Genomic DNA, 17,484 nt, shown 5'->3' on the forward strand with positions numbered 1-17,484 from the left:
TAGTCATTTAGACTTGTTGGGCTGTACTTGGTTTTGGGAGGTTCAAGACTTCTTTTCAGACTGCCCCTTATCATTTCTTCTTAAACATCGTTTTACCTGTGTTTGGTTGAGAATGTTTATTCTGTTTTTTGCCAAAACTGGAAGTGGAGATAGAAAATCATTTGGAAAATTTGGAAAAAGAGGGCTGAAAAATCTTAGAGATTCCCTGGATCAGGTTGCACCTTTCATCACACTTTTTGATCACATCTGCAGCAGAGGCACCAAACACTAAATCTTTATAGGTTCATAAGTGTGTACTAGGCTAACGGCCCTGGAGCCTATATAAGCCTAGCCCAAGAAGATTCTCTGGCATCATGACACCCAAAGTTAGTTCCCAGTGTCCCTGTCAAGCAAGGCCACTGAAGTGATCCCTGGGATGACCTTCCTATTGCCCATCCACTCATCAAGATTTCTCTTGAAGAGGGCCAGTGAATTGCTCTGCTTGATGTGAATGGGAAGTTTGTTCCAGAGTATGGGAAGTATCTGGGTTGGGAACCTGTCCCGCCAGTATGTTCTGTTTATTGTGGTAATTAGGTTTAGGTCCCTGGAGTGTGTGGCACAGAGGGATTGGGGTTTCTTTAGGTGTAGCATATCTAGCAGCTCTGGGTCAGACCTGGCTTTGTAGGTCAAGCAGAGATTGCCTCTAAGTAGGCAGAATTTAAAATCTCATTTTTAACATCAGCTAGGAGGTTTTGAGAATGCAGCCATGCAAACCCACTCAAAACAGTATGAGTGGCCATAGCCCTGGAAAACAGTATCATCAGTCATGCACATATTGTAAACAATGAGTGGTGACCAGTGTGACAGAAGAAACTAAGTTATTTAAAGCAGGTTTTTCGCCACAAGAAGAAACTGCAGATAAAACATTCATAGATTTATAAATTGTTACTAGGCTAATGACATGGGTGGGTGGGGGAGCTTTATAAGTCTGGTCAAGTTTTTCTGAAAGAATAATGATGTTGTATATCCAAATAAGACATTGAGAGCCAGGCATTTATAAGCTACCTTTGTCTATTAGGAACATGGTTGCCAGGCTTGATGTACGTTTCCTGCTCCCCATCCACTGGTCTAGGTTGTGCTTAAACTGGGTAATAGACTAACTTAACTTTGCATGGATGGGAAGCCTGTTCCATAGGAGGGACAGTCTCTCAGACACATATTTGTCTCTCTGACATGTTCTCTTTAAGTCACAGACAAAACTCGTGTCCTTAGACCTTGTATTTCTGGTGTTTATTTCTTCATACTTTCACAATTTGTCAGAACTAACTTTAACATATGAGCTTGACAATTCAAAATTCTGAAAATCAAAGTTGCAGAAGTTTACACTTTTTCCCCATACCTATCAATGAATTTCCTATTTTTATCAGAAAGAATAGGATTTGAATGAATTAAATGTTTAGTAGCAGTGGGAGCAATTAAAACCATAGCTGCTGGATCATATTTGGGAATAGTGTATACAAATTTTAAAGACCACGGAACTTTATACATCCTGCCTGCCTTTATAGGGGCAGCTGGCTGACTGTCAGGAAAACTGCAGACAGTAACACATGCATCCTCTAAAGCAGACAAAACAGGAGAAATGGGTATAAGTTCTACAAAATCCTTCTGCAACAACTCATGGTATTTTCTGCAGGACTGAGAAACCTACTGAAAACAGTGGTACTTTCCTACAATAATCTCAGAGAAAGAGAAACTCCCACAGGGAAAATCAGAAACTGAGTTGCCATCTGAGTCTGGATCAGAAATCTGAGGAAAAAACTGTATCTGTCCATGCATCCTCTTGTTCAGATTCAGAATCTTAATCTCTTTAGGAAAAGAGGAATCCCTCTTTCTTTCACCATAAGCTATATTACAAGAAGGATCAACAGCCCGAATTAAACCTTGAGTAAGACCCAGTAAACTAATTATTTCCAAAGAAATTAGAGGTGAAGTAGATACATGCTTGGTTTTCTATTTCTATTGATGGTAAAAATAGAGCCAGCTGTGTTTCTAATAGCAGCAGTGACTTCCCCAGGAATGGGCACAGCATTTGGACACAACAAGGAAACCTTCCCTGTTTCCTCTCCTAGGATCAACATGATTGGTTCTCCCTTGCCCACTGAGGGGAGCCCGACTGCCACAGAGGACTAACCACCAGGTCATAGTGGCTGTAGGTGCTACACCAGAGGAATGTGTGGTAAAATATGAGTGGTGTGAGGTACACCAAATGGCCACACCAGTCACCCACCTGTTGCTGAGGCAAATTGCTAGCTTGCAGTGGTGGTAAAGGCTATTTGCTTATTTTTTTTCTTTTTATGGCTAGAAGAAGGACCAACACTGGGGCTTGTAGTCTGTTCTATGGTCAAGGTGAAAATGTTGCCTCTTTCCCAGGAAAGAGAAGCAGCAATTGCCAGTAAAAACTACAAGTCCACAAAAGTAACTTTTTGACATAAAAACACAATAAAAAGGCACTTTAAGACACTATGCCATCCCCACAAAAGTAAAATAAACACAATTTCTCCACAGGAAAAAAATGTTTTCAGTTACTTTGAACCACTTTTAAACTTGACAGAAAAAAATGAGTGGTCCATCACAGTCTTGAGATAGTCCATTGCAGCACAACACTCCAAGCTTTAAAATAACTTTCCTAAAAAGGAAAGTAATAAATGATCAACTAAATTAAAAAAAAAAAAATGGAACGCTTTTTCCACAAAGGGAATGTTTCTGCCCTGAAAAGGAAAACACAAGCCAGCTTTTGATCCTCAAAAACCTCGAGAGGGGCTTTGCGTGCAAACTTGTCTTTTAATCTTCTCAGCAAAACCTACCTGATAGTTTGGGGGCATGGAAGGTGCCCTGAAGCTTGGGAAGCTGTCAACTGTTATATCCTTGGCAGGATGTAACCATTAAAGCTAAGGCTACTGCAACATTGATCAGTATGATTAACACTGATCAGAACCTGCCAGGAGCAGAATGAGGGGCTATAATATCCAGAGAAGAGAAAAAGCAGAAGATAACCAAGGTCTTGGAATATGAGAAGTTCAGGCAACTGGAGCAGAACTGTATTTGAAATTATGGAATTCTGCACTTGGTTCTAACCAATACTGAAAGACCATGGATGTCCAGGTAAAGGCACCATTAGCTAAACTGATCATAACACTGTATGGCTTAGAGTAGTGAAAAGAAAGAATTAAAAGAAAAAAGAAAATAGAGTGGGATTTTAGAAGAGTGTATTGTGCAATGGTACAGGAGGTGGTCAAGGATGAGCTGGGATTCTGGAAGCAAACTGAGTGTGTAAGCAAACTATAGGAATAGGTCAGGGATGGGGTACTTGTACCTGTGGCAAAGGCTGTGTGTAAAAGACAAAAAAGACCAGTATGTCCATAAGGGGATATGATGCTAGTAAGTAGCAAGCAGGGCAGAAGATATTGTCTACAAGAGGTGGAAAGGAGGGTTAAGGAGATGCAGGAGTAACAATACAAAGAATCTAGCAAAAAAGGTGGAAATATGGTAAGGTAATAAAAGCTAAAGTTTAAAGGATGTTAATAAAAGGAATCAAAAAGGGAAGCAAGTGCTTTGTTTAGGTATGTAGCAGAAAGAAGGAGCGACAGGAATAGGGCAGGCTTGAAGGGATCAGAAAAGACTGGAGAGAAGCATAAATGCTGAAAAAAGAGATACCGAATGAATAATTTTACTTTATTTCACATTACTCAGAAGAAAGCAAGAGAAGAGTGCCATGCTGAGATAGATGCAGGACAAAATAAATAGAACAGTGGACAGATATTAGACCAGAGAAGTAGGAACTGACTGCCTTTACAGATTATGAAGCACAATGACCAGATGGTTTTCCTCCTTGAGGTTTCAGAAATCCTACCTAAGAGAATGGGAAATATAATTATTTTCTTTGCATCTGACACAAAGACAGGTGCAGCAGTTGAGGATGGGCAAAAATACTTCCAAAGGATTTAGAAAGGCTAAGCAAATGGGGGAGAAAGGTGAAAATGGAAGTTAAGGTCAAATACACACAAGTGCAAACTACTGCACTTGGGATGCAGTTGTATCTTTCGGCTTTTCCCGGTTAGGGGTCGCCGCAGCGGAACTCCGGTCCACTAATGATTGGCAGTAGATTTTTACATACCGAGTTGCCAGCCCTGACGCACAAGCTTCAACAAAGGAATGCCCATTCACGCATGTCTCCACACAGAAGACGCTTTAGCTGAGAATCGAACAGGACAATGTCTTACTGTGAGGCGACAATGCTACCGCAGCACCACCACCGCAGTATAGTGTCCATATTAAATGGGGTAGTGAAGTTGATGCAAACAGATCAGGAAAAGGATCAAGGGGTGCTGATCAAACTTGGACTGCAGTGCAGAGATAAGATTGAAAAGGTAGTGGCAGCAACAAATGGAATGCTAATGTATCTTCTGATAGAAGGATTCCAGAAACAAAGAGGTAATGTTTCTATTCTATGGTGCAAGGCTCTACGTTTTGTACTACTTGGAGTTCTCTAGGTCACATAAAGAAAAGGGCATCAGGCTTCTGGAAGAAATTCTAAATAAAGGAGTATGGCTAGAGTCTAGAAGAGCTAGAGCACTTCTCACTTAAGAGTCTAAAAGACTGGGAAGATGTGAAACTGATGTACAAGATCATGTTAGAGTGACGGAGGTGTAATTTTGAATGACAAAAATGGAATGCAAATAAAGGAACACAGGGTGGCTATTTTAGGTACTAACTACTCTCTAGATCTCCAGAAGGAGTTTTCACAGAGACGGTTGTTGACCCATGGAATAGTAGAATAGACAGTGTATACTGAATCCATAACGGCCTTCAGGAATGAAGGAACAGATGGAAAAGGGGAAAGGAGAACAGCAGGGACGGAGGAGTATTAGAAGGATAAATGATCTTAAAGGGCAGACTAGAATGAATTATCATATTCATCTGCAGTCACACTAATTAATGTAATGTAATATACTGACTGATAAGAGATAAATTAATAGCATGGTTTGTGCCTGAAATAGCCTTGAGCTCTAGGGTAGGGTATTAAGTGTGGCTCAAGAACATGCCCCCTCCATTCCTTCAGGTATGTCTCAGACAAACACATTAAAGTTCTAAGAATCTCAAAGAATACAATTTTCCAAATGTGAGAGGGAAACCTTTTCCATTAGGTAAAAAGGGTGTTTGGACCAAGGCATTTACTCACTTACCAAGTGATGGTGATCATACATCTAAACCTCTTATCATAAAAAAACTCTGCACAAAGCCAAAAATAATGGGGAGACAAAGCCCCAAAAATAGGGACAGTTTTTAAATATTGCTCTTATAAACCTAGAACGTTGCTAGAATAAAAAGGACTTGTAACCATGCATTTTCTGAAGAATATGAAGTCTGAAACATAAATGCCCATCATTATTTAGTGAATCCAAGCCATACTTATTTCCAACAAAAATATATAAAATTACAAATTTTATGAGGAACAGACCAAAAATATGAGGCAAAAATCTGGACATTCTTTGAGAATCTGGACAGTTGAGAGGTTTGCTGATTACTGTGGTGGTGGTGCTGTGGTAGCATTGTTGCCTCACAGTAAGATGTCCTGTTCGATTCTCAGCTAGAGTGTCTTCTGTGTGGAGACATGCGTGAATGGGTGTACCTTCGTTGAAGGTTGTTAATCAGAGCTGGCAACTCGGCACGTAAAAATCTACTGCCAATCATTAGTGGACCGGAGTTCTGCTGTGGCAACCCCTAACCCAGAAAAGCCGAAAGACACAACATTAATGCAGAATTTTAAGAGGAAATGTCTGCTTAACACATGAAGCCTATTTTGATCTCATGTACTGCAAAGCTCTATATGCTGTTAAATGCAGCCTGCAAAACAAATTAGATATCATAAGACTTTATTGAGTAAAGCTGGGTAAATAAAGCAAACCATTTTACATCTTAAAACAGTCAAGATTTCATAGTTTAATTACCTTTTGATCAATGTGTGTTAAGTTTTGAATGCTAATATCATCTTCTTTTGGCTGTTCCTGTTTGGGGTCGCCACAGCGGATCACCTGTTTCCATTTCTTCCTGTCCTTTGCATCTTGCTCTGTCACACCAACCACCTGCATGTCCTCTCTCACCACATCCATAAACCTTATCTTAGGCCTTCTTCTTTTCCTGTTACCTGGTAGCTTCATCCTTAGCATCTTTTTCCCAATATACTCAGCATCCCTCCTCAGCACATGCCCAAATCAACGTAATCTTGCCTCTCTGGCTTTGTCTCCAAACCTTCCAACCTGGGCTAACTTTTAGTTATGTACTTACCATAACTTCAGATGTATGGGATCCATCTTGCCTACATTCATAACTGATGGGGTTCAGAGCCGATCCCTCGGCTCTGGCTCGGCCACTATATAGTAGAACGAAGTCTCTAATTGGCTGGGCTACCCCTTATCCCAGAATGCACCACGCCTGCTTCCCCAGATCTTGTTTGTTCGCTTTTATATACCTACATCCAGGCACAGAAACATACCAACAACTGTAACAAACTATAGTCCTTCAAGAGAAAAACTCAATAAGTAGCAACATTTCCTCTAAGTCCAATGGGAAGGGGGAAGGAGGGCGGGAACGTATGAATGTAGGCGAGATGGATCCCATACATCCGAAGTTATGGTAAGTACATAACTAAAAGATGTAATGGGATCCTATCTCGCCTACATTCATAACTGATGGGACAGCATCCCTAGCACCTAAATCCCGGGTGGCTCATTGGAAAACACTCCTGAGAACTGTGGAACCAAAGGAAGCTCTACCTCGAGAAGCCACATCTATCTTGTTAATAAGAAATAAAGGTGTGCGGAGAAGTCCAGGTAGCAGCTGCACAGATATCATCTATTGATAATTTGGAGTGAAATGCTACAGAAGTAGCCATTGCCCTGGTAGAATGAGCATTGACTGGGAATGGTAGCTCTTTGCCAGACTGTGAATAGATGAAGGAGATGCAATCTTTAATCCATTTGGCTATGGTGGTTTTAGCCACCGGTTGACCCAACCTATTTTCTGCAAAGGACACAAACAGCTGATCTGACTTTCGTGTCTGATTGGTCCTACTTAAATAAAAACGCAGTTGTCTGTGAACATCCAACTGATGGAAAATATATTCTGCGCTATTGGAGAATTTGGGAAAAAACACATGGAGCTCCAAGGATTGTTGAATGCATAAGGGGGATGCTACCTTGGGTAAGAAAGAGGGATTTAACTTGAGAGACACTCTGTCTTTGTGAAAAATCAAATAAGAGGGGTTAGAACAGAGAGCCTGAAGCTCTGAGACACGCTTGGCAGAGGTTATTGCCACCAAAAAGGCAGTTTTCCAAGATAGAAATTTTATATCACAAGTAGCTGCTGGTTCAAAGGGACGGGCAGTTAAAGAAGCTAGAACCATATTCAGATCCCAAGGGGGCACAGGATGGGCTATTGGGGGCTGAAGGAGCCACGCTCCTTTAAGGAATGATTTGCAAAGCCTGTTTGCCATTAAGGAAGGCTCAAAGGAGACATGAAAATTAGAGATAGCAGCCAGTTGGACTTTAATTGTGGAAACTGAAGAGCCCAAATAAAACAAAGAAGCCAGGAATTCTAAAACCTGAGGTACTGGGGTGGTAAGGGGATCTATACCTCATTGCTGGGCCCAAATAGCAAACCTCTTCCACTTGCTGGAATACAGTTTAATAGTGGAAGGTTTGTGAGAAGAGGACAAAATGTGGATGAAGTCTGTAGAAAGAGAGTTATCTCTGACTAAGGTTGGAAGTGGAGTAACCAGGCGGCCAACCTCAAGGACCTGAGGGATGGATGAGACTGTCCCAACTGATGAGTTAACAGGTCGGGCACCAGGTCCAGAAACCATGGGCCCTCCACCGCATACCTCAGAAGGAAATGGAACCAAACCTGACGAGGCCAGTGTGGAGCGATCAAAATCATGTCACTTCATAGATAAATCGCCTTCTATATCACCTTTGGGAGAAGGGGAACCGGAGGGAAGGCATAAAGTAGACTGGGGGGCCAACTGTGAGCTAGAGCGTCCCTGGGAATCTGCCCCTGAGAGACAGAGTGAAGAACTCCCTGCATTTTGCATTGTGAGGGCTGGCGAACAAGTCGCAACAAGGGAGGCCCCACTTGGCGAAAATGTTTGCAGCCACCCTGTCATTGAGCGACCACTCATGGGGCAACAGGAGAGTCCTACTCAGCCTGTCTGCAATCACATTGGATTTCCCCGGAATGTGCGTTGCCACTAGGAAACGCTGGGTAGAAATCGCCCAATGCCACACTCTCATGGCCTCTCAGCAAAGAGGGTAGGACCTGGTTCTGCCTTGCTTGTTTATGTACCAGACTACCGACATGTTGTCGGATAGGATCGCAATAGTACCCCGGGGAAGAACATGATGAAGTGCTTGCAACACCAGTAGCACTGCTCTCATTTCCAGGATATTGATATGTAAGTGCTTTTCGTGAGCCTGCCACGTACCTTGGACAGACCTGTCCAGATAATGCCCCCCCCACCCTATCTGGGAGGCATCCGTGGTCACCATGGCGACGGGAGGCTCAAGGGCAAAGGGTCGCCCCTGGTCCAGGTTGGACCGAAGCAGCCACCAACGTAGGTCCCGACAGCAACTTTCCGTAATCTGGACCAAATGGTTCAAGGGGAGATCCTGAAAGGACCATTGAACCGACAGTAGCCATTGCAGCACCCGCATGTGCAGCCTGGTTAAGGTGACTAGAAGAATAGTCGAGGCCATCGTGCCCAATAACTGCAGAATCAGTCTGGCCTGAACTCGTGATCTGGGTAACAAGGTTTGAACCTGCGACTGCAGGACCTGAATCCTTTCTACCGGCAAGAATGCCCGCATTCTTCTTGTGTCTAACTCTGCACCTATAAAGGTAATACGCTGAGATGGCTGCAGCACAGATTTTCCCCAATTGAACATGATTCCTAGTGAATGACCCAAACTGACTGTGGTCATAAGCACCCGAACTAATAGATGTTTGGTGGTGGCAGTAAGGAGTCAGTCATCTAGATAGGGAAACACTTGGAATCCTAGACTTCTCAAGTGAGCTGTCACTACTGCCAGGCACTTGGTGAACACCCTGGGGGCTGTGGTGAGACCAAAGGGCAGTGCTCAGAACTGGAAATGACTGGTTCCCAGGCGGAAGCGTAAGTGACTCCTGGACTCTTGACTTATCAGGATGTGATAGTAAGCATCCTTGAGATCTATGGAGCACATCCAGACATCCTTCTCCAATAATGGGAGAATGGACTGAAGGGTGACCATTTGGAATTTGGATTTTTTTACAAAGCGATTCAATGATTTGAGGTCCAAAATGGGCCTTAAGTCCCCTGTCTTTTTTGGCACCAAAAATAGTCTTGAGTAAGTTCCTGATCCGATCTGGTCGGTGGGGACAAGCTGGATGACTCCTTTTCTTAGCAGCTTTGAGACCTCGACCGCTGCTTGATCCCGCTGACTGGGTGGCACATTCGGGATCTTCCTGATAGGAAGAGGGGGCTTTATGAAAGGGATGAGATAGCCTCCGGTTATGGTTCGGAGCACCCACTGATCCTTGGTGATAGATTCCCAAGCCTGTGGGTGTTCCTCAAAGCGACCTCCGACTGGCTCCGGAGATGCGCAGTCGAGCCACGTCTCAGGGACGGTGAGCGTAGGATGGACCACGAAAGGAATCACAGTCTCCAGAGTTACGGGGGCCTCTGCCGCCTCTGGGGTGGCATCTTCCTGAATCCCCCCCCTGCCTCTAGAGGGGGGATCACTCGGTGGAGTAGGGAAAGACCTTTGAGATTTTTGAACCACATTTTCCCTCCTCTCTGGGCCTTGGGGTAAGGTCTAGAGGGAGCGGAGAAATGGGCCCCCATGGCAGTCAAGGTCTTGCCCTCCTGCTCGCATCGAGTCAGTGTGTCCTTCACCTTGGGTCCAAACAGGGAGGACCCATCAAAGGGGGCGTCGGTGAAGGAAGACTTAAAGGCCTCTGCAAAGGGACACAAGCATAACCAGGCGTGTCTTCTAAGAGCCACGCCTGTTCCTGCTGCTCTACTCGCCCCTTTGGCCGCATATGAGATGAGCCTCATGGACGAGTTGACTATCGAAGATAGGGTAGTCATCTGGGCGCCAACAGTTTGGGCTAACGCCTCAGGAAGATTACCCATAAGAGACTCACCTAAATCTTTGAGGAGGTCCCTTTGGAGCCTGGTAAAATGACAAAGATAATTCAGCAACCGCAGGGTAAAGGCCGCTGAAGAAAGGGTACACTTCCCGTACCTATCCATGCTCCTGGAATCCTTATTAGGAGGGTGAATAGACGTTGAAGCCTCTGCCACGTCCTGCTGAGTGGCAGATGCCACCACCATCGCATCTACTGCAACTCCTTTGGTCAAAAATTCCTTTTGAGGAGGGGCTGAGAGGAACTTGTTAGGCCTGGCGGGCACCGGTTCCATAGCGTCAGGGTGTTCCCACACCCTTCAAGAAACTAAATCTAGCAATTCATCGAAGGGTAGAGACACCCAGGAGGTGGAGGGCTGGGCCCCAAAAGCCTTGAGGAAAACTGACTTCTCTGCGGAAGGGGTTTTGGACTGCCAATCGCCTCTCTGTCTCAGGATCTCGAGGATATCTGAGAATGAGATGTCATCCGAGAACGATTCTGGGGACCCCTCCACATCATCAAGGTCAGTATCTGATGTGATAGACTCATCCTGTGAGTCAATGTGTTTCCTCTTGCACAATTTTTTCCTTGGAGGTTCATCTGAAGCGGATTCAGAAGGACCTCCCTGGAGAAGGGAACCCCCCAAGGGGGTATCCTCAGGCCTTGGGGCCCCGCTGTCGTGGGAATGAAGCACACCAGAAGCACCAGTTCCCAAGTCTAGGGACGGTGAGGTAGAGAGTTGCTGAGCCGGCAAGGACATGGCCAGCGCACTCCTCATGGCCTCAAAAGCAGGACCTCCAGACTCTACGGAGGACACCGGCTGAGAGACCACGATGGTACCGAGAATTCCTGCAGCTGACACTCCGAGGGGGAGACTAGGCACCGAAGCTACCAGTTCCAAAGTGTTCCCCTCGGCCCCAACCGAGGAAGTCCCGGTACCGAACCCTGACGCCGAGGACAGAGTAGGAATGATGGTCGGAACCGAGAGGCTCCGAGGGAGTCTCGGTTCCAACTGGACGACTCTGCTCCGCTCCACCATCACCGACTCCAATGGTTCTGAGGAGGTTGGAGGAGGAATTGGATGTGTCGATGTGGGGACCGGCTCCGGAGCCGAGTGGGCTGGAGCCAAGACCATTTTTGCAAAAACCGGGGATTGGAAAAGCCGCTGGATAACTCTGTCCAAATCTGAGTCAGACAACCTGGAGGATTTAGAGGAAATAGATGGGGGACGAGATGACTTCTCTCTCGGCTCTGATTGACCAGGGGACCGGCTCCAAAATGGGTCCAACACTATCGGCACCGGATCTGGAACCGTATGTATAAGTATCGGCGCCGAAGGAGACTTCGGGGCCGAGGGGGGAGAGTCTGAGCTGCACACCTCCAACGGCTCCGAGACCAAAGGAGCCAAAGCAGATGATTCGCCTCTCGATCCCCTAACCTGCGGCTCTGACACCAATGGAGCCGAGGAAAGAGGTATCGAGGCAGACCCTTCCACCCGAGGCTCCAAAGCCATTGGAGCCGAGGAAGAAGAGGTCGACCTATACTTCTTGGAAGTCAGTTCCGAAGGACTGGTCGGAGCCGACGACCTTTTCTTTTTAGAAGCTGGAGAGGAAGGAGAAGCCAAAGTTCCTCAAAGGAGGGCTTAATAAGGCCCTTAAGTATCAACTTATTTTTACGTTCTTGAAGGACCCTAGAGGAAAAAGCATGACAAACACTACATGTTTCCTGTAAATGTTTCGGTCCTAAACAATATACACAAACAGCATGACTATCGGTAATGGACATTTTGTAGTTACACTTAGTGCACTTTTTAAAACCAGACTTCTGCTCTTTTGACATCCTGTCACACCACTGTTTTACTACAACGAAAAAACAACCTTAAGTAGGGCACGAGCCCTTTTACTCAAACGGGACTGGCCCGATATACAGCACACAAAAAAACATGCAGAAGCCCTCTAACTTAAACGGGCTTAACCCGATAAAAAAGAGAATGTACAGTTAGACAATTTCAGCACACACAAATAAGGGCAAGGGCCCTCTAACTTAAATGGGCCTTGCCCGGTAAATAGAAAAAAATACCAATCACACCAAAAAAGTTTACACACACACGTAAAGCTGTTAAAACAGCTGTTTGTTAAATTTATGAAGAAACCCCTAGGTCAAAAGACCAAAAAATAACCAAAAAACTACTTAACTCCAGCCAAGTCGAGACCACGTCTAGCTTGAAAAGCGGCAAACAAGATCTGGGGAAGCAGGCGTGGTGCATTCTGGGATAAGGGGTAGCCCAGCCAATTAGAGACTTCGTTCTACTATATAGTGGCCGAGTCGGAGCCGAGGGATCGGCTCCGAACCCCATCAGTTATGAATGTAGGTGAGATAGGATCCCATTACATCCCTCTAATATACTTATTCCTAATCCTGTCCACCCTCGTCACACCCAGTGCAAATCTTAACATCTTTAACTCTGCCACATCCAGCTCAAACCCTTGCCTTTATGTCAGTGCTACTATCTCCAACCCATATAACATAGCTGGTCTCACTACCCTCTTGTAGACCTTCCCTTTCACTCTTACAGGTACTCATCTGTCACAAATCACTCCTGACATTCTTCTTCACCCACTCCATCCTACCTGTACTCTCTTTTTCACCTCTCTTCCACACTCACTGTTACTCTGAACTATTGACCCCAAGTATTTAAACTCATCGACCTTCGCCACCTCTACTCCTTGCATCCTCACCATTCTTCTATCCTCCCTCTCATTCACACACATATATTCTGTCTTAGTCCTGCTGACCTTCATTCCTCTTCTCTCTAGAGCATATCTCCATCTCTCCAGGGTCTCCTCCACCTGTTCCCTACTCTCACTACAGATCACAATGTCATCTGCAAACATCATAGTCCATGGGGACTCCTGTCTGATCTCATCTGTCAACCTGTCCATCACCATTGCAAATAAGAAAGGGCTCAGAGCTGATCATTGATGTAACCCCACCTCCACCTTAAACGCATCTGTCACTCCCACCGCAGACCTCACCACTGTCACACTACCCTTGTACATATCCTGTACCACTCTTACATACTTCTGACACTCCTGACTTCCTCATACAATACCACAACTCCTCTTTAGGCACCCTGTCATATGCTTTCTCTAAGTCTACAAAAACACAATGCAACTCCTTCTGACATTCTCTGTACTTCTCCATCAACACTCTCAGAGCAAACATCACATCTGTAGTGCTCTTTCCCGGCATGAAACCATACCGCTGTTGACTAATCATCACATCCCTTCTTAACCTAGCTTCCACTACTCTTTCCCGTAACTTCATGCTGTGACTGATCAGTTTAATCCCTCTGTAGTTACTACAGCTCTGCACATCACCCTTATTCTTAAAAATCGGTACCATGTTGTATTAATACATTAAATTTGAATAAAAAATCTACAAAAAATATAAAAATAACACGTAGGTTACATGAACTATGTATGACAGCCCTAGTGGCATATTTCTCAAATGCCCAGATTTTTGCTGCATATTTTTGTTCTGTTCCTCATAAAATTTGGGTTTTTCTGGCTAAATCATTGAGGACTGAAGTCACTAAATAATGACATACATTTGACTTTCAGACTTCATATCCTTCAGAGAATGTATGCTAACATAAATTGTGCTATTCTAACAATGTTCTAAGTTCATAAGAGCAGCATTTAAAATCTGTCCACATTTTGGGGCCTCTATCCCATTATTTTAATCTTTTTTCCAGATTTCTTGTTTTATAGTGGTTGAGAGGATTTGCCTATTGGCATTAATCTTGACCAGTGACATTTATCCTTAAGGTTACTCTTCCATCTCTGATTCCTTTAATACCCCAGAACAAGACCGTTCTACATGCTGCATGGCAGTAATTGTACAGAGAATGAAATCGTCACACAAATTATGAACAGAGTTTCTGTAAGGATCAGGCTACTGTCTCACAAAGCTGATAGCATACAGGAGAATAAGTTCTGGAGGAGAGCTAAGGAATGCTTAACATGTTTATGACTGTGAACCTTGACAGATAGTAGGTTAACATAAATCTACAAATCCAGCTGTCTTACCTTTAAAAGAAATGTAGTTAATAAGAAGTAACATTGTATGCTGATTAATCTCCTGGACCACATCAACCATTTTCCCCAGACTTTCTTGTCTTATAAAGTTATTGATTTGGTTTTTAGCATGGTATGTGTTTGAAAAATCAACATAAACTGCATGTGTGTTATAATAATGTCTAATGTCGTTCAAGAAGTTTGGAAGGAATGAAATACCACTTTGCAGGAATACTGCAGTTTCCATGCCCACGTATACTTCCTCTTCATTACTCTTAATTATTTGTAGGAGTCTAGTAAAGCAGTGATGTACGTCATACTCTGATAGCATGGTGTCTTCAAATCCCAGTACTCTCTGTATCTGGTCTTTAGTAGAAGATCTAGTACCAAGCGATAACATAGCAAAGGATGTACCAATTGCAAATGGTGAGATGATAATGTTCTTGAAAGTTTCAGTTGACTGAGATGCAACGTGTTTGTATAAATAAATGGCGAAGTGTTGATTGGAAATCATAAGCTGTTTGCACATCTCATGTTGTGAGTTCATTTCATTATCAGCTGTATTTCCATGAGAACCAACATTTGTTGAATGATAAGAACAGCTAGCAGTGTAAGGAATAAGACTGAAAAATAATAAGCTGGCGATTTTCATTTTTTGATAAATGTCACACCCAGGAATATTTTATTAAATAGTTAAAGCAGTGCTTCTCAGCTTCTTTTAAATGAGTACCATCTGTAGAGAAAATAAGACAACAGTTAGAGAACCTCATATTATTTTGTTTGGTGGAAAACAAATTAACTTTGTTTTCATCTTATTTCTGTAATGGTGCATTATCCAAATTATTTTTTAATAGCATCAAGTCACCATTTCATTTATTAAGCCTACTGCATACAAGTTTTCCTTTCCAGGGGTGACTCAATAGCATTGTCTAGTTAACTGACTCGCTTGTAGGCGCATAGATGTAAGTGGACTATAAGATGAAGGCTGCTAACAGCTGATAACATTAACTGTAAGCATTAAACTAACAGTCAAGAACATCTTAAGAGTGTTTTGACCCATACAGTCTAACATTAAGGCATTAGCAAGTAAAGACTTCAAAACAAAACAGAGTCTAATGTGCATGTATGTGGGTTTGTGATCCATTATATCTATCTGGCACTGTCCATCTCGGCTCATATATGGGAATAATTCCATGAGACTTGCAGCTCAAGTATGCAAACTCCTGATATTCAAATACTCGAGCTGTTAGGGTTTATAGGCTGTACAGTAGGGAGTGAACCCCATGCATGCTTATTTGGTGTAATATCAGATATGCGAAGCCATCAGTTTACCAGTAGTGGTGGGAATTTAATTCTTGCAAGGATTTTCTTTTTATTTTGTCATTCTGTCCATTGTTGACTTTGGCACATCTATGAATCCTGCCCAAACTTTTCTTAAAAAAATTGCTGACTATCTTGTTGTCCCACTATAGATTGCACTTATTTGTTAACTTTACAGAGCAAGAGATGATCATAGGTGGAGCAAACAACAAGTCTGTCATCTGGCCCTAGACCCATTCCTAGTAGCTGTTGTGTTGTACTTCTCAACTGTCCCTTATATTACAAAATGCCCATATTTTTGCCTCACATATTTGGCCTGTGCCGTATAAAATTTGTGTTTTTTTTCTGGTAAATCATTAAGGATTGCAGTCACTAAATAATAACAGACATTTCAATTTCAGACTTCATATCCCTCATAAAATGCAGAGTAGTGCAAAATATGTTATTCTAGCAACTTTCCAAGGTTAAATGGGGAATACTTAAAATCTCTCACTGATTTGTTGTCTTTGTCCTACTATTATTTTGTCTTTACCCCTGATTCTTGTTCTAACAAGTTACGAGATATGAAAAACTGTTACATTTCCCTGTGCATCATCCTGTACAAGTGCAGTGAAAATTACCTTGTAAACACTACTTACAAGAATTAAGTTAACATTTCTGGTCCATTTGCTGCACAAAATAACCTGTTTTTGAATAGGTGCTTGCACTGTAATGAACTAGACCTCCTCTCTCCTTCCAGAAAGTGCGAACCAACATCAGCTGTTCACTCCCTCCTCCATCCCTGGCTCCCCCATACCCAGGTCACTAACCAATCCCTGTTGTCTGGGCTGCTGTCAGAAAATTATACCTCTACACCACAATATCAGATATCACAAAGAAAACATTAAATTATACAATGATCCTGACAGAACATGTGGAAGGTGCAGTGAAGCTCTGAAAACTGCACTGCCACTGGGGTAGGACCCATTTATTGTAACCTGCTGCAAACGTGATCTAAATGTTGAACGTAGAGCATAAGTAAAAAATAATGTAGCAAAGATTCAGTAGTCTTTGTAAATAGAAACCATTGGCAAAAGCTGGACAGTCAATTGAGTAGGACCCATTTATTGTAAGCTACTGCAACAGTGATCTAAATGTTAAACAGACCATAATGAAAAAAATGCAGCAAAGATGCAGTAGTCTTTGTAAATAGAAATGCTTGGAAATAATTATATAGGCAAAAACAACCTAAAATGCACACACACACACACACACACACACACACACACACACACACACACACACACACACACACACACACACACACACACACAAACACACACACATATAAGTGCATCAAAAATTTTATTTGCTTCCACATGACAGTTATTTATGGGCATAAATTAATCACAATATATATATATATATATATATATATATATATATATATATATATATATATATATAGAGTTCACCCTGACCAAATCTCTGAAATCTCAAATTACTGAAAACTCATTTCACTGAATCTCATTTCACTGAAGTATTGCCACTGTGTAGAGTACTGTAAGGCAAGTAAAAGGTATATGCCATTTTCTCCCACTGTAGTGCGATCCTGGAGTTAGTATATATAGTTAGCGGGGGTGTGGGGGCTATGCCTCCCACATTGGGGGGTGTGGGAACATAGCCCCCCCTTAGTTTGGGTATATATTGTCTTCTGAAAAGAATTAGTCATCAGTATTGTAAGTATGCATGTCTATGGTTTAAAATGTAATATAAAACCAAACTAGGTGGGGGGCTATGCTCCCACACCTTCCAATGTGGAGGCTGTGGCCCCCCACCCCCCGTAACTATATATACTAACTCCAGGATTGCACTACAGTGGAGAAAAGGGCATATACCTTTTAAT

At 43.1% G+C, this 17,484-nt stretch overlaps 1 protein-coding gene across 1 annotated transcript in view; it reads right to left on the bottom strand.

Annotated features, from left to right (window-relative positions):
• Positions 1 to 15,009, bottom strand: part of LOC122803917 (corticosteroid-binding globulin-like) — a 303,498-nt gene extending 288,489 nt beyond the window's left edge. The window contains exon 1 of the mRNA XM_044073598.1: positions 14,292 to 15,009. Within this exon, the coding sequence (XP_043929533.1) occupies positions 14,292 to 14,931 (640 nt within the window). The 5' untranslated portion in view covers positions 14,932 to 15,009. The remainder of the gene's footprint in view (positions 1 to 14,291) is intronic.
• Positions 15,010 to 17,484: the final 2,475 nt, after the last annotated feature.

Source organism: Protopterus annectens, chromosome 6.part0, assembly GCF_019279795.1.
Source record: "Protopterus annectens isolate FY-2018-M chromosome 6.part0, PAN1.0, whole genome shotgun sequence".
Taxonomy (NCBI): Eukaryota; Metazoa; Chordata; order Ceratodontiformes; family Protopteridae; genus Protopterus; species Protopterus annectens.